Here is a 24383-nt window from a genome sequence, read left to right on the forward strand (position 1 = left end):
AATTTGACACTTCCCACTTTCCATTTAGCTTTGACTAGGCTGATGTCTGAAACTGCAGATCTACTTATTTACTTGTTTTAGAAATAAATCTGTATCTAAATTATACAACACGTAATCACCACTTTTATAACTTCACACATACAGTATGGAAAAGGAAGCATTATTTTCCCACAGAAATCACAGAATACTGAAAAAGTGAAAGATGTTAATTAACAAGTGTTTGAAAACCAAAGGAATCACTCTAAACACAGTTTATAAAGAGACTGAAATCTTCTACACTAAAAGAAAAATGATACGCACCTACTTTAAGAATTTGAATCTGCCCCAAACAACTGCAGTGCTATTCATGCCTGCCCAGATAGACCTGTGCCACAAAACCCACTTCCAAAAATTTAAAGTTTCTAAAATATTTGGGTTTTTTTCTTTAAATAGGAAATATATCAAAAGACAAGAAATACAAAACTAATCTTCTAGACAAAGAACAGGAAGAAAACTGTCACGTTCTCTGGTTTACATTTATAACAGGACCCTATCTAGAGATTAGAATAGTTTCAAATCTATTGTAGTTGAGGATATGATGTCATCATTTAAGGGACGCAGATAATTTAGTCCACAATATCTATTCATACCAACACAAGAAAGCAGAAGAGGGGATGCAGACTACTTTCATACCCCACTCTCCTAGATTATTCCTATTTTGCATGGATTCATCATCCATGTAAGAGTAAGTAGTCTTCCCCCCCGCCCCCCCAAAGCCATCTGCTAGTTTAACTTTTGTAAAAGCACAACTGATTTCAATTCCATTAGATGCACACATCGGACTGACCAATTTTCCCTCTCTCTCAGCAATTTCTTAATTTTCTGTCAAGCTTATTTTTAAAATACTGAATATGATACTTAACACACTCCGTTCACATGATGTTACAGCATTTTTCATTATTAATTAATGAAAAACCTGGGAATTTGCTAAAGAAAAGCTGAAGAGACTATCAGGTTTGCCAAAAATAAAGTAAAAATCAACACAGAAAATATTCAAAGTCAATTAATTAGTCTTCTTACCTTGTTCTTTTATCTGACGAATTTGCTTCACAGTTTCTTTCAAGATTGCACATTTGTCAGGTTTAAAGTTAAAGTTGTCAATATCATTAAAATTTGCAAAAATCAGCTCTGCAAGTTCTTCTATGTATTTATTCTCTTGCTCACGATTGCGTTTCTCAGTGCTTCTTTTAGGGCTGAAAGAGGAGATTATAAAAATGTATTTAATATCAGTTCGCTTGCCTTCTGGCCAGCTCAAAGATGATTTCAAATGGTTTGAGAGTAGTTTAACGAAAACAGAGAGAACTTCCCTCTCTCACTACAAAAATATAACTTACAAGTTTCTCAAGCAGAAAGGTTTCCTCTGGAACAAGGAAAGGAGCATTAAAAAAGATGTTAGTTATTTTTTCCCAACAGTCATGTTTTTTGTTTCAGAAGAGGTTTGGGATTTGAAATTCAAAACAGAAGATTGACTGGGGGGGGGGGATTTGAATGTTTACAAGTACCCCTCCACATGGCATTGAGAATCCAAGTAGTATCATATAGAGACAGTGTATGAGAAAATAAAACAGCTTAAAAAGTTAAACCAAACATTCCATACTCCCTGCCTCCTTGTGAAATTACAACAGGCAGTTGTAAGAAAAAACGGTGAATGAGTGGTTATGCTTTAAAATTTGTGTTGGTAATGCAACTGCTATAAAACTGAAAAATATTTTTCAAGTCCCTGATTATGACGCACAAAAGAGGTGGTAAAAAAATCTTAGATTGCCAGAATGAGTGACTGAAGACTCCTTGCAATGATTAGCCAAAAAAGATTTTTACATGGCTCCTATATTGTCACCAAAATTCTGTATTTTGGCACTACACTGGATTCAAAACAAACAAACAAATAATAATAAAAGACAATAGCCCCTACCCCCCATCCCAAACCCACAACAACACAGAATTACTGCATCAGAGTAGTTTGGTACTGACTTCTCTTTGCAAGAATGGCAAGTTTGTCATTTTCTAACTGAAAAGTAAGTGCACATGTAACTTTTTTTTTTTAAGTCTTTCTTTCAGTGTCTTCAGATATAAATGGTCTAACCTGGGTCCAAGCTGGTCGGGATCCTTGCGCTTTCTTGACTCTGCTCTGGATGGGTCAGAGGTATTTTCTCCCATCCCACTCATCTTGAACACATATCAGCAACTAAAACGGAGAAAGTGCAAGAAAGGGTTATGGTGGAAAAGTCATGAGTTCTGTGTTCATATTTCCAAGTTTCTCATTCCATGCCCAACTCAGTTTTTACTCGGCAAATCTATAATTTGAAATAGAGTTTGTTTGAAAGGTACCAATAAAACCACTGTGTTTATGAAGCCACAAAATGCTACACAAATCTCCTTCAGAAGAAAATCTGTGCTGGGCAAGCAAAGTGTTATCATCTCTTTGATTGTTACCAGTTATGTAAGAACAGATAAGTACGTTTTGTGCCTGGGTTGCTGAATTTTCATGGCAGTTTTGCAAGGCTGCATGAGGAAAGACAAAGGAAAAGCCATAGTGCCACACAACAAGAAAAATACAACAGAATTGAAATACATGAAATGAAACATGTATCCCAGCTACATGAAAAGGCAGCACATGCAGCTTTAGTCAAAAATTAGAAAATAATGCTTGCACAAGTACATGTACAATATCATAGAAACAAAACATCTGTCAACACTAGAGATCACTGAGGAACTGATAAATATTTTGTACATAAAATCTACCTCATAAGGAAAATAACTTGTCAAGCTATCATGTGTTAAAACAACACAAGCTTATTATAATTTGTGCAATAAACAGCCTCTGGAAATCCTGCCTCGCTCCTGGCCGTCTGTTGTCCTATGCACTGTAGGAGCACCTGAAACTCACCTGCCCCAGATTACATACTCCTCAGTAGGTACCAATATTCTGGAGGCAGAAATCACTATTACAAAGGGCATAGGGAGATGATGTAAATGATCAAAAAGCTCATGCAAGACAGGGCAGTCCTAGCTCACCATCTGCCTAGTTGCTGCCAGTTTTGTAAGGATGATGGCAGAGAGATGCTGCCAGACATTTCAGAGAGCTCCTGTATTGTTTGGGATTAGCAGAAAAATAAACATGAGGGCCATGAAGGAGGCAAGTGTCTCCAGGAGGTGATTCATACCATGTTAAAATAAGAGCTGGAGCCCATAATTCTATGATCACTTCAGACCGGCATAAAATGGAAATTGGGTGTCAAAACAAGGGGGTTCACCACCTCCTTCAAGCCCTTCATTTCTGCCCTACCAGTTCCCTTCCCTCTGCTGGCCCAGTCAGCCATGCACTGAACTTAATGAGAGAACTGCTATGGGTTAAAACCGCAGTCCCCTTCTCCTTTTCTTTTTCAACACTTTATAAAATCTAGCAGCCAGAGTATGTGTTGGAAATAGGATGTTCACACTGGAAATCTCAGTTTTCCCAATGAACTGGCTGAATGAGGATACTGACAGAAACAGCCTAGAGACTAAGATCCAAGCAGTTCTGCAGGGATACTGAGAAAGGCTACTTATTGAAACTTGAGCAAGCAGACGAAGACTTGGAGCCATCTCAGATTCAGAACTGAACACCATCTAACATTTTTCTAAATTAAAAAAAAAACAAACCAAAGAGGAATAAAAAAATCCTTTCTTTGTACTGAAAATACTTTTTAACCAGTTTGCGGAAAAAGCAGAGTAATTTTCCTTTTTCTAGATACTGGTCAAGTTTCATGAAAAAGACTGGATCATGCCTGAAACATATAGCTCCCAGCTGGTCTTTGACATGGATGGTATCAGATTCTATTTGAAAAATGTCTGGATTATCTTTTTCTCTATTGAGTCTATACATGCATATGTATATCTACATGCACATACATACTGCCAACGTTTGGAGAACAACCCACTGCAAGAAGAGCAAGAAGGCCCTGGTTCTGCAGCGGAGCAGAGCTGAGCTCTCAAAGGGAAGATGTACCATCACAAACTCTATCATTCTGTACTTGCTGGAAAACTCTCAGTGACCCCAGTCAGGGCATTCAGAGCTCCACAGCAACGCCAACCTTACTGCAGAGCATGAAACACCTGCCGCAGTCTCCAGTGTGGTCTGTGACACTGGCTGTTCCTTAACAACTACAGAGCTTCACTGATTTCTAGCCCCAGCAGTCATTCACATCCTAATTTATCTAAGTACAAAAGTAGAAATATACACTCGTCTGATTTGTTAGGAACTAAGCACTTTCTTGAAAATACACAGTTTCATAAGTACCACAAGTAGAGCTCCAAAGAAGGAGCAAGATACTATTAAGAAAACTGTGACAATAATTAAAGAGAATTGGTGAGGAGACCACAGTTCCACATCTCTGTCAGTGGGAGAGCTGGAACTGTCCTTGGGGCTCTGTTCCAATGACTAAATTTTTCACTGACCAGGGTGAGAAAAAATCATCAGCATGATGAAAGCTGTACATTCCCGAGATCATCTGAGCTCCAACCCAGACTCAGATGGTGACCTGAAGTTCAGAAGAAAAACTAGGCTGGGGAATTCCTTCATTTCTCATGCTTCCCAAGTAATACCTGAGAAATATAAACCTGTTAACTATTTTTCTTCAGAAAAGCAAGCACGACAATTCACGAAAACCTGTCAAACATTCAGCTGTCATCTTCTCCCCCTGGAGTAGTAAGAATTAAAGTCAGAGGTAAGCATTTAGGGCGAACACCCCCCCTCCACTCCCCCTTCCTCCCTAAGAAAGCAAATAGGAACAGTTATTGACAGTTATTCTACATACCCTGTCAGACTTACTTCAAAGGGAAGTTTATTTTTGCAGGAACCAAAGTTTCACCAGTAGCCCCACCAATGCATAGCTCAATTCTTCTGGCATTCACACTGATGCTATTCTGTAGGAACTTCACTAGGTCTACAGTATCAGCCTTCGGAGGACACATTAAAACTAACTTCCCACCATAAACAACTAAACTTCATCCTCTGCATTTAAGGGAACAAAAGTGGTATCATTCTTAGGAAACTAGCACCCTCTTTTCTCCTTATTAAACACAGTAAAGGTTCTAAACAAACTGTTTATTTATTTATTTACTTATTTAATTTTGTTTGCACTTTCAAGCCGTTACATTTTCTCTCAGCAGCATTTATCAGTCTTTTCTTAGAATGAGTTACCCATTTCTTTTTACTCATCATAAAGTTTTTCTGGAAATCTACCACCTACTACCATGTTCGCTTTCTGCTCTCCCCTATGTCTTCATTAAATATCACTTTCTATACCTCAAAGATCTGTATCGGCTCTGCAGCTCCTGTGTTGTTGGTGCCTGTGCTCCAGAGCAGAGTGCAAAATCCAGAGTTAGGTGCCTTGGAAAGTGGAGAGTTAGATCATACTAAGACAATCCAAAAAAGTCTCACAGGCCAAAATGAAAGTCACCCAGCAATATCTAGTACACAGTACTAAAATCAAAAGGATGTGCCCTCAAACCCTATCTCCCTAGGGATTTAGGGGCTGATTGGGATAGGTAAAGTTCTGCTATTCTCTTGGGATTCAGAAACTAAAATCCTCTCATGAGGTAGAAGAAATGAGCATGAATCACCTTTTAGAAGCTGTCGATAGATAATCTGCTGTCCTGCTCTTCCATAATACTACATACCAACTAAACTAGCCAGAAACTGGGCGATGGAGATTTAGTTCCCTCTTAACAGAGGGGTTTCCAGCCTGTATTTTTCATCACACAGGACAGCATCCTAGGTGGTAGGCTATCTGCTTGCCAAAACTGGACATTTATGAAGCAAAGAGGGCAAAGTTAATTAACTCTTCCAGTGCAGTAGGAATATTTAGGTGTGTAGCCCATACCACTAAACTCACAGGTAAGTAGTTCAAACACTGCCTTAAGACACAATGGATTGAGGTTTGAATCCCTTAGGCTGAGGAGGGTAGCAAACCTCTATCTCCCATTTCTCAGCAATGACTCTAACAAGTCAAGTCAAAGAGCTAAGTACCCTCCCAGTTTCCTCATGTCTTTTTAAAAGAAAGCCATTTCAAATTTTTTCCATGAGCTCATTCACATTCAGGGTCTATGCATACTACTAGATGAAGATCTCTGGAGGGTCTAGGTACCTCTACAAATTTAATGCGACATAAGCAAGGAACTAAAATCACATTTTTTGGAAGAAAGTACTTCTGGGCACATGTAGTACCGAAAAGCAGGCACCTAGGAAACCTTCAAGTGAGAAGGGGAAAACCTCATGAATTTAGATTGAATTGATAGATGAATTTTAGACATGCAAACAAACATTTGTGGGTCAGGAGCAGCTAAACTGCATAAAGCACTTTTTACGTTCTGCCCTAACTGCCTCCATACACGTTAATTTAGCCATCTCAAAGTTTCTTGGTTATTCATTAATACTAATAGCTTTATAATACACAAAAATTCATAACATTAAATAAATTAGTACTTTTAACAAGATAATTTAGGAACTTTTAAAGTTGTACTAAATATTCTTAGGCTCCTGAACCGCATGGATAGTTTCTCAGACCAGAAAATAAAACTCCTAACTTTGAAGTCTGAATTTTTCCAGGAAACATGACAATTCAAAACTGAAGCCACTGCAAGTAGAATGACAAGTCAGAGACTCAAAGTTTTACTCCAATAAACCTCTCCTATAGGGAACTACCTTGGATTAGAAAGCAGCACTCATCCTGCTCCTCTGATCTTTTTATACATCTCTGCAGGAATTTCCAGAAAAAAGAAAAAGAAATTGAACACTTCAGTTCATTTAGTGCTTTAGAAGAAATGGAAATGTAGTATCAGCTCTACCATATGTCTTCTGAAACAAAAATCAAGAAGAAGTGGGTAAGACTTATTTAGCGTGGTATAGAATAGGAAAAGGATTAACCAAATTGGGAATTAGTAAAAACAAAACCAGCAGTAATCACTGCATTGAGGAGAGAGAGATGGAGACATATGTTTGTTAACCAAAAAAATAATGGTATGTCAGATGCTGAACTAAACCAATTTTTATTTGAAAGACAATGTCTTACAAAGCTGAATTTGAATGCGTGTCTTCCAGAATGAACTGTCATGCAAGACTAGGCACTCCCTTTTTTATTGTGTAAGTTGTTTGGGAGCTGTACTGCACTCCAAAATACAAACATAATATCCCACTGTGGGATTAGTATTTTGCCTTCAGTGGTGGTAGCAGATTTTTCTTCTCAATATATATTAAGATTTTTTCTGTTTGTCCTACAAAAAAACCCTACAACAGTAACTAAGAGCTGAACTTTTAATGCTGACTCAGATGCCCCTCAAGCTTCAATTCCACTGGGCATCAATGAGGAGCAACGGAGCAATGGGAAGATAAATACACTCACCGCAGCATTTTCATACAAGGAAGGAGATAATTAGGGAAGCAGAATTACTATTACTAACAATACCTAAAGAACTAATTTTAGGGTCCAACAGATGACTTGTACCAACAGGGCATCTCAGGTAAGTAAATACTTTGTTTGTATTTACATTTAACACCATAAGTGTATTTTCCTGCTCTCTCCGTTTCACTACCACAGGCCTAAGCATCCAAAATCCTAATAGGCAAAATCACTGCCTAATTTTTCCAATTGTTAAATGTAAATCACAAACACTGAAAAATTAAACTAATAAATTCTTGGACAGTGTATGTTAGTAATTACAGTCACTGAGACTTAACCAGTTTCTACCAGATGTTGGGAGACTGAAACAACAGAGCCTGAGAGAGGCTTAAATTCTTTTTTTCTCGTTATCAGTAATAAAACAATAGTTTCTGCTCTCATCGTGACAGCACATCCTCCTTCACATCCTCCACCAGCACCGCTCTAAGTTAGACTACACAGAGAGACTTAACCTAATTATAAAGCAATAGTAAACATATTTTTACAGGACATTCATCTTTCAAAGGGAAAAAAAAATAAAACAATGTAAACCCAAAAATAAAACACATGGGAGAGAAAAAGAAAAACGGAGGCCCTGTGAAGCAGGAGACACAAAAAAGTCTAGCACAAATCAGTTGCATGAATTTGTAACATCTCCTCCATTCCTCAAATGCTGTGAAGGAACATGGTATGCAGACTAAACCTTCCAACACTGATCCTCAGCATCAGTGAATCCAGTTAATCATCCAGACTCAATGTAGAAGAAGATAATGTGCATTTTATCTCTTATCAGGGCAGGCCATCTTCCAAACAAGGCCCGTTAAACTGTCAGATTTATTATAAGCCTAACAAATGCAGTTAAAGAATAAATGAGGATTATACCTTCAAAGCTGCTGTTTCAATCTGAAAAGTAGCAAACAAAAGGTAAACTACCATATAGCGGACAATCAGGTAGCAGGACTATACTACCACCCTTCCAGCACACCAATACATGCATTTAGTGTACATACAACTGATAAATACAGAAGTGATTTAAAGTCACTGTCTCATTGAGTAACAAAACAGCAAAAATACTGTTTACTGACCCAAAATATTACAAGACAGTGAAAAGTTTGGCAAAAATTTTCTCTAACAGCCCAATTTAAAAATATAACCAGCTTATATTCCTGTGGTTAATTATAAACTCAAACATACATCCATTATAATTCATACTTTTTTCCTGTGAAGTTCTCATGACTAGAAGCTTTCAGTCTTGGTTTCAAAATTACTGATGTACTCCGTATAGCATTAATTCTGGTAGAAGGCAGAGGAAAGTTGGAAGTCACATGCAACTTCTGATTCTTCACATTTTTTCCTGCTTATGAACTCTTTTTTCACTGGCTCCCTTTCTGAATCAGAAGATATTTAATATTGATACATACTGCAATCTTCAACCCTTTTGAAGAAGGCAATATTGGCTAGCCACTTTCCCTGGCCTCAAAAGGAAATCGCTGTCAGAGGCAGGATAAGATGCTAGATCAGAGACTGGAGTCACTGGAGCCTAAGGCCAACCCTTTACTGGTGAGCCACAGCAGTTCAGGAGGAAGGGTTGCTTTGACTCCCAGTACTATTCATTGTAGCACCCATCAGAATCCTGATCAGCTAATTGAGCCTGCCCACCCCACACACCACACTGCGCTCGGAAAAGCTCAGCCTCCTCATGTGCAAACTTTCTCTTGCACGGGCATTTCGACAAATCTAGGGAGACATGGATAAGGGTTTGGAAAAGAGTGAAAAAAATACAGGTGAAAATCAAGGGAAATAAAAGGAACGGGGAAAAAAGACTGTATTGTCTGGTAAAATTAAATTAAAGCAAGAGATCCACCACTAAAAGGTTTGACAGAAAAGAAAGTTAAAGATACATTAAACCACCCTCCTGCATGCCTGGTATACAAAAGCCACATGTTCTACAACCAACTTACTATACCCATCTTTCATCACCGAACACCTAGAACTGGGATATACCCCAAGCGAAACAATGCCAGTCTGCCAAAATAAGCAAGGTGTCCAACACCTTGGTTGGTGATGGTAACCTCACATTAAAAATACAAATTAATTTATTCAAGGGTATGCTTTTTTCCTGAAACAGCACTACCAATTTCACTATAGATGAAACTGCCTAAAATTTTTGCCACCCTACAAAAGTCATGCAGTATAAAGCAAAAACAGAAAACAGAGTTTCTATAAGGAAGGTGGTAGCAGCCAGCTGAAAAACTCTAGTCACCTTTGAAGGACTTGTACTAAAATCTGACGGGCACCTGCAGCCTTTTCCAGCTGAAAATACTTAGAAGATACAACTTCATTTGAAAGACAGCCTGTTAGAGGTACCATTAAAACAAGATTTATGGTATTATTTACTAAATTCTACTGTATTCTTGAACTCCACAAACTATAATTAAGAAAAGGAACATAATTTACTAGCAAATGCCATTGAGCCTGTGTATGAAAGAACAAAAAACTGGCTCCAACACCTACTACTCACATTTTTGCTCAGTCTACAAAAAGCCGTAACAGACTATAAACAAATGTTTAAGCCAAAGGCTCCTTCCTCAACAATATCTTTTCCCTCGCTCCTGGGTAATGGCTTTAAGAGTGGTGTATTAGACAGTAAGAAGAAGACATATTCCATTTGCAGCCTGAAAGCCAATAATGCTCATGAATTTTTTACCTGAAAGACACTTCAAGATGCCACTGGGAAGACTGTCTAATAAACACATTAGGCTGCAAATGGGCAGCAGCAGCTCTTTAACACATGCTGTAACAATCAAATAAATGGCTAACATTCATGTTGAGTCTTACAGACTGGTATTTAATAGGACTTTCTTTAAAATCCACCTAAATCTTGAAGGAGAAAGAGGTTTTTCTCAGCTACTCAAAACCACAGGTTTGAGGAACCCCTGGTTCTGCTTGAGTCTTTGCAAAAACCCCTCCAGGCTGACTCCAGCACTGTAAGATGGCTCCTACCTTCTGTATTCCCATAGGCTAAGGCTCTTAACAGAGCCACTCACTCAGCTGCTTACGGATTAGCCTACATCAGCTACCTCTAATATGCCCAGGAATAGCAAGACTAGGCTTTAATAAGACAACAGAGAAAAAATATCAGAGGAAGAAAGTACCATTTTTTATATAACATACATGAGGTCTGCTCCATTTCCAGTTTTAAAGAGGAAGAGGTCTGTTTTCACCAAAACATCATCAAAGAGGAGGCAGGTGGTACTACTCCAAAAATTGTTCAAGACTGTATTGTAATTTCAGGTTTGGGATTCTACCTCTCTCTTGTTATCAAGAATTGCTTCTGATACTTAATACTCAAGGACAAAAGAAATGTAGCTTAATACCACTAAAGCTCCCCTTAAAACACCAGATTATAAAACTAAGTACAATGCCAGAACATTATTTTTATCTATGCCAGTCACTCTTGCATCCTTTTGTTTGTCGTGGGTAGCTAAAAAAAGAAAAAAGAAAACAAAAGTCATTCAAAAACCATTTAACCTTCTAGTTTGCATTTGATAAGTATCAAACCATGGCTGCAGAAAATATTAAGCCTGCAAGCATTTTCACTAGAAAAGGAGGAGTCCAAATTCCCACGTTTATTTAATCTAGAATTTTTCTTATAGTTCACAATTATTAACAACTTTACTTATGAGACTGATTCAGAAGCCTAGTATTTCAAATCTACTGTGATTGAAAGTAAAACTTTGTGAATAGCATAGCTGACAAATGAAGCAAATCTAACAACATAGAAAAGGATATTATTATAGGAAACTCTGTATTTAAATAGCTTTCATTTCCAGTTGATGATACTTCTGGAACAGTGAGTTAAGCATATTTTAACTCCTACTGAGTCCTCTCTGCCAATCTCAGTTTCAAAACTGTTACTTGTCCACTGAAATTCCCACACCAACTTTCACCCCCCAGAAACCACCAAAGAGCAAGGGGAAAACCAGACCAGAGAGAGGGGAAGAGTGAAACAACTGCTCTCACAAGTGTAAGGCACCGTGGAAAAACTCAAATCCGGGAACATTTTCTAATCTCGTAACTGATACAAATGTATACATTACTTACAATACCAGTAAGTTTATACAGTTCAGTGTGATTTTCAAGATGCCTATCTTAGCAGTAAGAAAAATATGACAGATCACAATAGACAAGGGCATTTAAGCATCTCTGTGGTGTGGGCATGCCTACATTAGGACTTAACTCCAGTTAACTGCCTGTCAAATACCAGTCTGTTTACTTTAGATAAAACATATTCCATTAATAAAAAGCTCAGGAAACTGGGTTCCGAAAGAGTAAAAAGTAAAAAGCCAAGGGCAAGCCAGAGAGAACAGCACTGTGTTTCTGCATCAGTTGTGTACAGTAAGTAATCCATAGACTTATCGAACCTATACACAGAAATATCAAACCTATCATATTTGAATTAGAGTTCCATCACTTATCAATCTCAGTTTCAATGACTTCACGCAGCTAGAGAGGTGTTGGTCCTCCTGGTCACCAGTATCAATGTAGCATCTCTACACACTCAGGTACAACGTGATGTGCAACCCAAGCTTGCACTGAAGCCTCAGCAAGAAATGCTTATGTTGCATGCCACCTTTCATAGCTCTAACCTGGTCATCAAAATAATGTTCCTTCAGTCCCAGAGTAGATACTGTTACTGAAAACACATGACCTTACTGAAATTTTTATGGCAGTTCCAAAAGCCCACCTCTGTTCTTCTCTGGTGCCTAATCAAAAATTGAACTCATGTTACTGATTTACACATAGCTGCAGCACTAAGAGGGTTTATTTTTCTCTTCTACCCAACCACCTATTACTAGGAAGCATGTTGAAACTTCAGGCCATTCTTTCAAATGCCAAGCACTGCATTAAAACTCTGATTTGCAAGAAGTGTACCTAAACATTACCTAAAGCATTTCTATACATTTTGACATTGTTATCATGGCGAATGAATAACATACTCCACACATACCTACCTACAAGTAACACCTACATATTCCACACTTCCTTCTAAAATATTGAGATGCCCTCATAAGCATGCATTTAAGTTAACAGTGTATAACAATAAAGTTTCAATTTAAGAATCAAGAAGTCAAGCTGCTTTGTTCCAGAAGGCTGGAAGTTAACAACAGATCAAAGTCAAACATACCTACGTTCAAGTTAAATAAATGCTAGCACTCAGCTCCACAAATGGCCACAGACAGTCATAGTAATGTTAACAGCTGGCTATGAGGTGAATTCAACTTCACGTTGACGTCCTCTGTCAGTCAGGGATGTGGCTGGTGCCCACACAGGATTCAGAACCCTGCATCACTTCTTGAAATTGTATACCCAAGTCATCCTCTTCAGTACAGTGCCTGGCTTACCCATCCTCTCTGCCTCTGAAATGCATTTAGAGCATCTCCCCTGGAAAACTCAGTGTCCTTCCTCAGCCTAAGGTGGTTTGCCTCAGCCCTGGTCCCAGATGGTGCCCTGGTGACAAGGACATGGTCCTGGATGCTATGGGAGAGACCAGAGGGAGTTTGGCCCCTATCCCTATCCCAAATTTGCATGAACAGGTAGTTCCCCTCAGCAGGTGCTTCCTGCTGATACTGGTACCCATGCCAGTATCATCCATTTGTACTGGAGCAGCAGTGTAAGAGCTGGGAAGTAAAAAAAAATTATTACTCTTTTCTTATTAAAGTTGGAAGAACAACCAATTTAATACATGCTTTTTGAGACAGTACAGCTATATGCATAAAAGATTATATTTGTATCATCTCCCAATATGCAGAATTACAGTTTTATACTTAATACAGATGTATGTTAGATGTATGTCAAACTCTTGGTAAAGCCATTGAGAGTACTAACTACGCACATTGTTACTAAGCACAAAAATCAAAACTAATAGAATAAATTATGTTAGAGTCACCCACAAGTGTCTTGCAAACACTTATGAAGTACAATTAACTTGATAAAAATTAAATGTCCATAGTAGCCTGTACACCCTAATCAAATACATTCTTAATACAACCATGAGTTTAAAAACTGATCTATGAACACAAATAACAATTACTAATGACTTCAAATTTCATGTCGGTCTTCATTCTATTTGCTTTAGTAAAACACCGCAACCAGCAATAACAAAAGAAGATGAAAGTTTAATTGTCATTTTAAAGCATTTAAAAGGAAAACACAACTCAAAAATCTTGTTGCTTTAGCTAGTCAACTGCCAACGAATAAAACCTTGTGGACACAAGCTTTGTACCCACAAGTGTGCGTATATATATACACACACACACTTATATATGAATACAGGCTGTGACCAAATAAAACATACATAGGAATGGCTTTATGAGTCAAATGAAAGAGACATTTAGTTAGTGACTAGTCTGTCATGGAAGTTAATAGCAGATGCCTCAGTAAAAAGTACAAGGCAGCTGCAGAATGATCCTTTCCCCTGGTATCTCCTCTCTCTGTCTCTGACAATCAGTGGTTCAAGCTTAGCTGTGGTGTTGCTGTCCCCCCTCCTCCCTCTGAACCTGTCTTCAGTTGTGCCTAATTCCTTCTTAAATCCATATATACCTTTGGCCTCCACAACACTTACAGGCAACACCTTATAAGCTTTACCACAGCTCCCTTAACAGCAGAAATGACACTCTGGAAAAAACTGAAGAGTTCTAAGGGGATGCTATGACTCAACTGAAATAAATCAGCATTTTATCACTGACTTCACTGAAGCTTGGATTCTCCTCCTAGTCTACTAGAGGAAGATGTCAAACTGTTATTTCTCTCTTTTGTAGGACATAAATCACTCCATGGGTCTGACACAACTATGCTTGTATCCTGCAGCCCAAGGAAAACAAGGTTAGTCTACTATTAAAGCTGAATGTTCATTACCAGCCATTTTATTCTCTTTGTAAAAATAACCTGAAATTAATTTGTGTTAATAATGGAACCATTTATGGTAAAGATGAACCACAAGTGCTAAGAATGAATTAGCATATATTCCAAGTATTTTTAATTTTGGAATATAATGAAATATAATTACTAAAGAGGGGAAGAAACACCCACTACATTCAGAGAAGGAGTTGACCAGAAGCCTGCAATACACTGCCCCAAAGTAAAAAATAACACACATTTAAAACTAGTTGGACTGAACACCTGGAAAAACTTCAGGAAAAGCAACAAAAATAATTTTATTACCATGCAGTTCTAACAGAAGTTTATTCATGAGAATCTTGTGTTAGATGGTTGCTCAATCACAACAGCCTATGCTATCAGGAATGGAAAATCAGAGCACTACAGAATCTTGATGAAGTTTGTTTAGGGACAGCGTGCATAGGAGAAAATTAAATGGGAACAGCAAAGAGGAGATTCAGGTACAACACACACTGCACATTAAGTGCATTTACCATAAACTTTTGGTTTGATTCTTCATCTAGGATTTTCATCAAATTCCTGCGATCTTCCTTACACTCTGTATCCTCACATCCCAGCCAGCCCTTCCCAATCTCCCACTGTACAACTCTAGCTATCATTGAAACTACCCGCAGGGTCAGCCACAGTCTCCCAGGTATTGAGAGTAGCCCACTTCTGAAAGACACAGGCTTTCAAATCTTACCCCTCACCTTCAGAGACTAAAGCATTACTTGCTAATAATAATTTTTAGTCCAATTCAGGCATCGTTCTAGGCCTGCCACAGCTGAACGTAAGCGAGTAAGAAAAGCTAAGGAGGAATGCAGGCAGTAAGACGACTCCATTGGGATTTCCTTGCAGGTACAGTGATTATCAACTTACAAACAGTCTTCGCGTTTACTCAGCTCAGACAGCTTGGCTTGTAGACTAGTCCTCAGTCCTTAACTCAGCTTTCTTCTTGCAATTATGGGGCTATTCTGTAGTAGTGTGCTAACAAATTTATTGCATTTATTAATGAAGTAGATTCTGAGAATCAAGGTTGTTTTCATACCTTTCCTCATTTTTTTCCCCTGTTACTAGTCTAACTAACTAAATAAAATCGCACTGAAAAATCTAACCAGCCAGTTGACTTCCTAATGACATTTGTTATTAAATATTGTGCTAAGAACTCTGGAGTGAAATGAAATATTTCAAAGTCCTCCTCTAGCTCAGACTTTCCAAGAAGGGTTTTTTTCTTACAACATGGTGTATTTTGTAATGTAGTCATGTCTTCCCTCCTTCCTTGCACAAGAAATTTACCTTACAAAGATGACAAGAACAAAGAAAAAAAAAAAGAAAAAAAAAAGAGAGCAAAACTTTTTGAACACTACCAGTGTAACCTTTTTGACTACAGTAGCATACAGAATTTTGAAGAGTGGGCAAACAAAATGACTCTGGTCAAATATAATGTTTGAAGTTTTATATATGCTACATACCATACTTCTGTAAGAAATTGCTTATGAAAGAAAACACCCAAACTTGAGTTTTGTGAGAACACGGAGCCACCTGACGAACACAGTCTACACAAAAGGTTGGTTTTGTTCAAATTTCCCCCCTTAATACATCCTAAAAGGCATCAGGCAAATCAAAATGACCGTACAAGCAGCAAAAATCTATTTTTCTACAAAACATAGCTGCCAACATTTTCAGTATGCACTACTCGGCCCCCGCTATCTTGTTAGATCTTCCGTAATGAAATAAAGGAAGAAAACACAAGAAGCAGAGAGGAAGTTTCATTGTTCTTGCGGCTTCGACATTTGGTGCCACGAACGTGACGGGCTCTCAAGCCTCTACTCAATGGCACCGCCTGCCTCAGGCCTCTGTATCAAGATGTAGGTATATTTGAATTAAAATAATCAAACCAAGACAAAAGAGAACAAGCAAATAAATAGCGCTAACTTGTTTATGTTTCTGGCTCTGCCCTCACAGTATGAAATAAAGTCTCTTCAAACACATACTACGTTAATTTGAAAAACAATAATATTTTCCTTCCCCCCTCCTATCTCAAAGCAGCATGAGTTTTTCAAAGTCCTAAATAAAATAAACTAAGGCATTTCCTGTATGTATTTAGTTAATTATTAAATGGATTCTAAGCATGATAGTCACCACCACTATTTCAATATGAATCCGGGAAAACACACTTTTAGCAAACTGCCAGTGCACTGCAGTAATAACTAGTTATATGCATCTTCACAATCCTGCCCTTAACTTTGGAGGCAAAATTCTAGACAAGTGACAATCAGCGCTCCTACGCAAATCCAAACACTTCATTTTATCTTTTTTTTTTTGTGGTCCAGAATTAGTATTATTGCTGTGAGGTAAAGAGCAATGCTGGGCTTAATGCTGTGTACGACAGGAAAATAAAGCCAACAAGCCTGCAATAACTTCCCGAGCAGGGGAGACAGCATACTATCTTCACTTACTACAAGTAACCATCTATAACCTTTTTCAGGGGATATTATTATTTAATTAATCTGCAATATTAAATGTTGTCCTCCCAAGGTTAAAAGAAAGGTAAATACTGCCAAGATATTTAATGACATCAGCATGCATAACCATGAGATAAATACGAGGTCTGAAGATTAACTGAATGTCATTCTGTTTACGGGATCGCATACTTGTAAAGAAAACTATTAAGATTAGAGAGAAAGTTATATAACGACTATGACTGTTTTAGTGTGTTTTGTCTACTGAAGCTCTTGGTCAGAAATAGAAAGCTTTATTGCAAAAATGTCTCAGTCTGACTTACTCTGTACTTTTTTCATGTGCATAGAAATTACTGAATATTGAATAGTAATTACTGCAACGAAAAGACACTCTCAGGCTCCACCTCCTCGTGACAGTGGGAAAATATAGATGGATTTGTGTATTATTCTGGATGCCAGAAAACTTGCTTACAAAAATATTTCCTGTGCAGTGACTAAGATATATTTAGCCTCATAAACCCATAAAACTGTCACAGGCAACCACAAGTACACCTGTAGCCGTTAAAAAGGGGGGAAACTACAGAAACTGGAGAATCAAATTTACATTCTTTCTTTGTATTTGTTATTTAGAAACATTATCTTTAAACTCTCTTGCTCAAAAAGAAATTAGCTCTTCCTCCCACCCCCCCAAACCAACACCTCCCTTGCCTGCCCCCCCCCAACATCCACACACCTACAATGCTCACATGGGAGCACACATACGTGCAAAAAGAGACCACTAACAATGAAGTCACGGCACTTCAGAAACACACCTTGTCGTCTTCCAGCCTTTGCAGTTGAAGGCAGATCTCACTAGTATTTCTGCGTCTTCAGATCAAGATGTAGATAAATTCCCCATCCACCACACTGGCTTTTTATTAAAAACAGGAGGAGGAAAAAAAAAAAGGAAAAACAATAATAAAAAAAAAAGGAGACAATTACCAGTAAATTTACAGCCTTAAAAATATCAGCTCTCCATTATCCCAAACCAGTGTTATGTCTTGATGTAAACCAAAGCACATGCTGAGTGAGGACGTGCGCACACAGCAGCTTATCATCTCTGTCATCTGCTTCTAATGACAGCTGACAAACTGGCCACGCTAATCCTTCCCTAACTGCTGATCAGAGAGATCCCCCTTTGACAATCCAGCATGGTGGAGTACTCGAAAATTCCTCCTGCTTCTGTTCTGTTGCTGCTCTAAAAAGCAGTTTCCTTTTCATTGAGATAATAGCCTTTTCTGCAGTCACGTGGCGCCCGGGCTACATTAGCAGAGCTTGATGATAATAGACAGAGTAACTCCCCTCCCTCCCTTCTGCTGATTTTAAGGGTACGACTCCAGGAGAAACCCAAACCTGGCACACTTGAAATCATTTTGCATCTTCCTCTATCGAAAAGCAAACTGTGCTGTTGGAGAAGAGGAATGCGTGTGCTCTCTCTACTTCTTGCATCAAACCTAATTAACGAATACGGTTTTAGGCAGTGCCTTCATTGGGGCGCACACACTGGTCATAAACATGTCATATGAGACTAAACTGAATATTAAGCATGCTTGATACTGAATAGATGGCATGCCAGAATTGCTCTTTTTCCCCTAGAGTACTTTAATTTTTTGCTCTTAATTTTAGTTCTGCTGCAATAAATACTCTTCTCTCAGCAACATCGTATGGTTCAACTCCTCCCAGCACCCAACTCTCCTGCAAATATGAAAAAGCATAAATAACAAATGATCTGCACTACAACCTCCAGTGTGCTTCCCTTTTTCTTCTTCTTTTTTTTTTTTTTTTTTTTTTTAAAGTAACATCATTTATCTTGCTTCAGCTCAGTACCCTGACAAACATCTTAAGCATGTTTTAAATACACCGCCCAGTGGGGAAACCTACCTAAGCTTCAGCTTCAGAGTTCCCATCCCGCCTGAGCGCCAAGCCCTGGACGGGTTTGCACCTCACTGTTCAGAAGGTTTCCTGCTTGTAAAAGGCAAAGTATACAAGCAAACATACTGCTCTGTTCTACCTTCACTGAAATATTTCACAGGCTGAAAGCAGAACCTTTCCTCTTCTGCACTAGCACACTGTTACCCTGTTACCTTGGCGCACAGCATAAAGACATCCAATTTATTCCCCCCGGGTCTGTCCACCTCTGACAGCACTGGGCAGTGCAAGAGGGCACGGACCAGCACAGCCTTTCGGCTGACATTTCAGTGTTGGGGTTTGCAAACTGTTTAAGAAAGCTGTGGATGAAGCAGCTCAAAGTAATTTTCAAGCCCGCAAAACAATTTTTGCAGCTTTATACCTACTCTTTTCCAATCTGATTAGGAAACAGAATTATCTCCTTTTCTCCTTCTACTTCCATCTTTTCCCATTACACCAGATCATTCTCCTTAAAGACGACATTGATCATAAACTTACAGTTTCTCCAGAAGTTGAAAAGGTTAGTGTTAGAGACTGTGGTTGTAATTATAGGGAAATAAGGTGGAAATTGTGATGAAATAGTGGCTATCCCGTACACACCATCTTTGCCAACGTTGCCCGTCACCTTTTCTGTTTAATCCTCTCCCCAGAGACAGCCTTCCTCAGGGAAGGGGCCCTGCCCAAGGCTCTGGAGGATCCCTGCTCCTAGGCTACGATCAAAGCTGAGGCATAACCTTTCTGCGGCTGAGGAGCTGGAAACAAAATGGGAATGGGGTCCTTTCTGTAGCAGCATGAATCTTCTTTTCTACTCTTCCCTTTTCCATGCTTTAGAGAGAATCTGTGAGAAAGATCCTCAGTCCAGGAGGAAATAATCTGGTTCCAAAAGGAGGCTATATAATACACTACATTCAGCAGAAAAACATATAAACATATACACTAAATTGAGAGGGGTTTTTTTGCCAGTGCTTTCTAAGTATGTCCTTCCATCTCAAAGCGCCACACTACATAGGGTAAGCAAAATGAACATTATTCGGAGCTACATATAACTTTAAGCCCAATAGAACAAGAACTGCTTTGCGATCTTAACTTTCTTTTATTAAAACAAATTGTCACTTGCATTTTCCGTATTAATTCCTTAGCTGAAGGAAGGTGCATCAAGCATACTGGTTAAATTGGAAAATGATACAAATGTGGGAAAAACTGTGAGGATTACAGAGAGCATCTCTGATATTCAGGAAAATATATTAATAGACAAGCACCAGAAGGAAAATGAGCTTTCACAAGAACACACACACACACACAAAATACTTCACTTGTGAAGTACAAATCTAAGGAAAACAAAAAATGCAAGCCTACCAGTCAGATACCATGGGTAGAACTGTACTGCTGACATTTGCAGGAATTGTAAGAGAATAAATTCAAAGACAACACAATATGGTGAGCACAATCACAGTCATCACAGTAATAGGGAAGGAATTATGTGTAAATAAAAAGGAGGAGGTAACAGAAAAGGGTCATTGTAGCAATAAAATACGAATTGAAGACTGAAAGCAGTGAAAGTATACAGATGTTGTTAAAAAGATTGCTTGGTGAAGAACAGTGCAGATAAAGCAAATGGAGAAGAGGGAACCCATCACTGCAATGCACAGACTGATTCTAGACAAAAAGGGAAAGAAGAAATAAGTGAAAAAATATTCCAGTTAGAAAACACCGGTCTGAATATAAATAAGGAAACCTGCAACTGCAAAGGAGGAAAGGCTCTTTGGTTTTATCAGGCAGTGAATACACACTTCCAATGGAAATGACAGAATTGTTGCTTCCTTTTAAATACAGTTTCACAGGAATCGTACACATAATTTGGGAATGAGCAGGTGATCAGGATCAGACAGACATCTTACACAGCAGAAGAGGTTCATCTAAGTTTTCTCTAAGAAATATATTTCATTAATACTTCATTTTGTTTGCCCAGCCATAGGTGTCTTTGCAGTAGACACAGGGAAGCTGTACCTTCACTGAAACATTTACAATTTTTGTTTTAACATGATCAAATAATTGAAATTGATAAACAGAAAACTGCTTTCATTGCATGCATTTCACAGTTCTCTTGAGTTTGTGCTTTCTTTTTCTTCCTTTATTTTCTCTTAAGAAAGAGTGAATTGGGCAGAGACAAGAACATACCACGACACAATCTGGTGTTGCTTGCCCTTCTTCTAACATACCTGCACCTGAGGCAAGGACTGGTAAAGCAATCCCAAAACATCTTCTCAGTCTTTTTAATCCCCAAACATGATTTTTTTTAGTCCTTTCTCTCACACTCTATACCACATCCAGGAGGATCCAATTCCACCTTCATAATCCCTTCAATCCTCTCAGTTTGGAGTACCCAAAGGGGCACCATAATTGCCAGCTATAGTGATGGCCCTTGTTTACACCACAGAATAGTAAGACACTTCAAAATGTGTTTGAAAGATTACAAGCTGACTTGCTAGGCTTTATTCAAGGCAAGAGGCTGCTGACTTTTAGGAAAGCTGACTAGGCAGCATTAAGTACTGCTTGTGAGAAAGACTGGAAGGGCAAAGCCCCGCACCGGCACAGAGAATGACAAGCAGAAACTACTAGGACCGACTGCCAAGAAGCACAATAAGGATATTACTACTCAGGCCATGAACAAAGATAGTACAATGATTTTTTTCATGTGTTACATTTCAGTAAATGTAGAAGCAAGCATCCAGTTTTCAAATATTAGGTCAATTTTTAAAATTCTTCTATCTGAGCACTAACAAAACCATTATGGATTCCTCATCAAAACTGGAAACCTGTTACTTACCTGTCAATGATACTAACATTTTACCAGTTCAGGAACTCCTAATTCACCACTACTTGAAAACAAAGTAGATTTTTCTTTTTTCTTTTACCAGCTGAAGAAAAATAAATAGGATACTGTAGATAAATCTAGTTTTTCTGAGCTTTTCATCTCCTCTTGAGGGATACAAGAATCATATCAAACGTATTTCCACTGGAATTTGGAGCACTTGGCATTTCTCACAGTCAGTCTCTGTATTAACAGTACATATACCTACAGTGCTAAGTACCTTGCGACTTCTGTCCATATGAGGGCAATGAAAAGACACTCCCTCCTCTCTCAACCTCTCAGATATTACTGTTGACTTCTCTTCGTAGTATGAAAATGTCCGTGCTTCTTGAATACAGCTTACCAAAGCTCTCATAACTTCATAAGTGTGCACCCAGCCACCCACTCGGAGTATTCTGTGTGCAAGTTTCTGCAATATCTAACTGGAGAGTTCAATACTGCAGTGTGTGCTACATATAGCAATTAAGTTCTGTAGGGGCATGTCCATTGACAATTGTGCCTTTTTTTTTTTTTTTTTTAATACAAGTTTGATGACTATGGTTAACTGAGATTTTTGAGTACTGGTTGGTTGGGATTTTGTCTTTTTTTTGTTGTTTTTTTTTTAAAGTCTCTACTGCTTCACTCGCTTACCTTTAATTAAGAAGGCATATGAGACAAGAAAAAGGGGTTCTTTCAGTGCAACCTGGAAAATGGGCAACTCCTGGCTCAGCTCTTTCTCCTTTTGTGAACTAAAAAAGGGTCAGAGTCTCTGCTTTGGGGTGCTTGCCAGTGCTCTCTAGGGGTTATACACAGCGAGGTGCTCTCTGGTGGAGATGGGCCTCAACCCACAGAGACCCAAGTTCAAGCCAGTGAGTTGCTTCCATCTGCACTGACAGCACATGAGAGGAGCTCAGCACAGGAAGCTGAGCAAGCAGAGAAAACCAGAACTAGAATGGAAATACTACAGCATAGAAATAAATGTTGTATTAACATGATACGTTAACATAAATGTAATAACATCTAGTGCTACCATCCGTTTTTAATGGAATGTAGCTAAATTATGAAGAGTCCAGGATTTTTTTTTTTAAGGGAATGACTTTCAGCTCTACAGAATGTGCCTTTCACTGAATGTATTTTTTAAATCAGCTCAAACTCTTTATTTCACCTCACCCCAGAACAGAAGTACTTATATGGGAAAAGACTTCTAATAATAAAAGGTTCCTGAAACCTGCAGACCAACAGCTGGCAAGATTCAATGGCTGAGATTTAAATTAGACAAAAGTTTAAATTAGACAAAAGTCAGACTAGAAAATGTTTGTTATTAATAGTGGAACAAAATCATACTAATTCACCCAAGGATAAGGTAGGTTTTCTTTAATGTTGTCTCAGCTAGAAACAAAGATATTTCTAAACGACATCATATGGCTCAATCAAGGTAGAGGATTAAGGAAGAAATCATTTGGTGAAATTTTATGGTCTCTGATAACCAGGCAGGGCAGCACAGTGTAACGCTCCATCTGGCCATAACAGCAACGCTGTGTGAACTCAGCAAGATTTGATAACATTGCCTGTGGTTTTCCTTGAAACAGAAAATTGCTGTTGTGTTTAATGCAAGTGGGACCTCTACCTTCAGTTCAGGATACAGCAAATTACTCTACCATACCTGGTGATGAATATGTGGGTCTCTGTGCCTAGACACCTCTCTCCAAAGAGAAAGTTAACATTTCCCAGTAAGTCATAAAAGTCTCGTGTCTCGTCTGTGTTCAGTAGTTGTCTTCTAACTGCTAGTGGTTTGCAGACATTGCCATACATTTGAGAAGCCAGTTCCCATGAGTAGCAAGGAGGAAACACACAGAGGCTATCTTGCAGACCCTGAAATTCTGGGCTTTCACATTCCTCCAGGAGACCTCACTGAAGAAGGGAAACTCTACCAATTACAACTAGATTCACATGGGAGAAACTGGAACACAGGGACAGTTGCTCTTTACAAATTTAAGAATAAATAATAAGACAATTTAATGCTGCATCATCCACTCTAGCCAAATCTTACAAACACGTCAAACAGCACTAAGGCAGTGTGAATGTTGAACAGTAAACAGTGATGAACAGTAAACACTGAAAACTGACCTCTTGCTTTAACCGTTAGGAATTTAGTGCACAGTAAAGCAGGGTCATGCCCCAAATTTTGGTGTTATTAAACATCCAGAGTATCAGCGGATTATACGAGGTACAGAAGAGAAACTAAAGAATGTTAGCTTTTCTATTAAGAATTTTAAAGTGTTCTGGTGATACTTTCTACCAGTATCAGACAGAATAATGAAAAAACCCCTGTTTAACCGAGCCCAAGCACAAATACTCCTGAAAACTACAAGGACTGTCAGAGATAACACTATTTGATGAGAAAACCAAGAGCCAGAGACTGCAGCCTACCAAGTAAAACAAAAGTGAAAGGAAAAGCAGCAGCAGCTGGAATTCATTTGATTTACAATCAAATAATTAAATACTCTCAACTTTAGGACAATTGGTCTGTGCTCCTTTTTATGACGTTGATGCGCCAAAATTGAGATGTAACTGAAGTATTGTGAAAATTTAAGAACTTCAAATTTTACTTGTTGAGGGTAAAAGATAAAAACCCCCAAACCTTGTGCTAATACAATGGCAATCACTGAATGTAGAGTATTAAGAAATATTTAAAACAATCACAGTTACATATTCCACAGAAACCGG

General features: G+C 38.4%; 1 protein-coding gene across 9 annotated transcripts in view; it reads right to left on the bottom strand.

The window, feature by feature from the left end:
• The window catches only part of NCOA2 (nuclear receptor coactivator 2), a 199329-nt gene that overhangs the window by 79970 nt on the left and 94976 nt on the right, over positions 1-24383 (bottom strand). For 6 of the 9 annotated variants that reach the window (XM_052788621.1, XM_052788618.1, XM_052788615.1 and 3 more), the window contains 2 exons: positions 2123-2224; positions 1060-1232 (listed from right to left, as the gene is read on the bottom strand). In XM_052788621.1, the coding sequence (XP_052644581.1) occupies positions 1060-1232; positions 2123-2205 (256 nt within the window). In that variant the 5' untranslated portion in view covers positions 2206-2224. Of the gene's footprint in view, positions 1-1059; positions 1233-2122; positions 2225-12645; positions 12955-17670; positions 18112-24383 lie in introns of those variants that run through there. The other 3 variants (XM_052788614.1, XM_052788619.1, XM_052788620.1) reach the window with 3 other exon arrangements.

The sequence above is a fragment of the Harpia harpyja genome, chromosome 5, assembly GCF_026419915.1.
Source record: "Harpia harpyja isolate bHarHar1 chromosome 5, bHarHar1 primary haplotype, whole genome shotgun sequence".
Classification (NCBI taxonomy): domain Eukaryota; kingdom Metazoa; phylum Chordata; class Aves; order Accipitriformes; family Accipitridae; genus Harpia; species Harpia harpyja.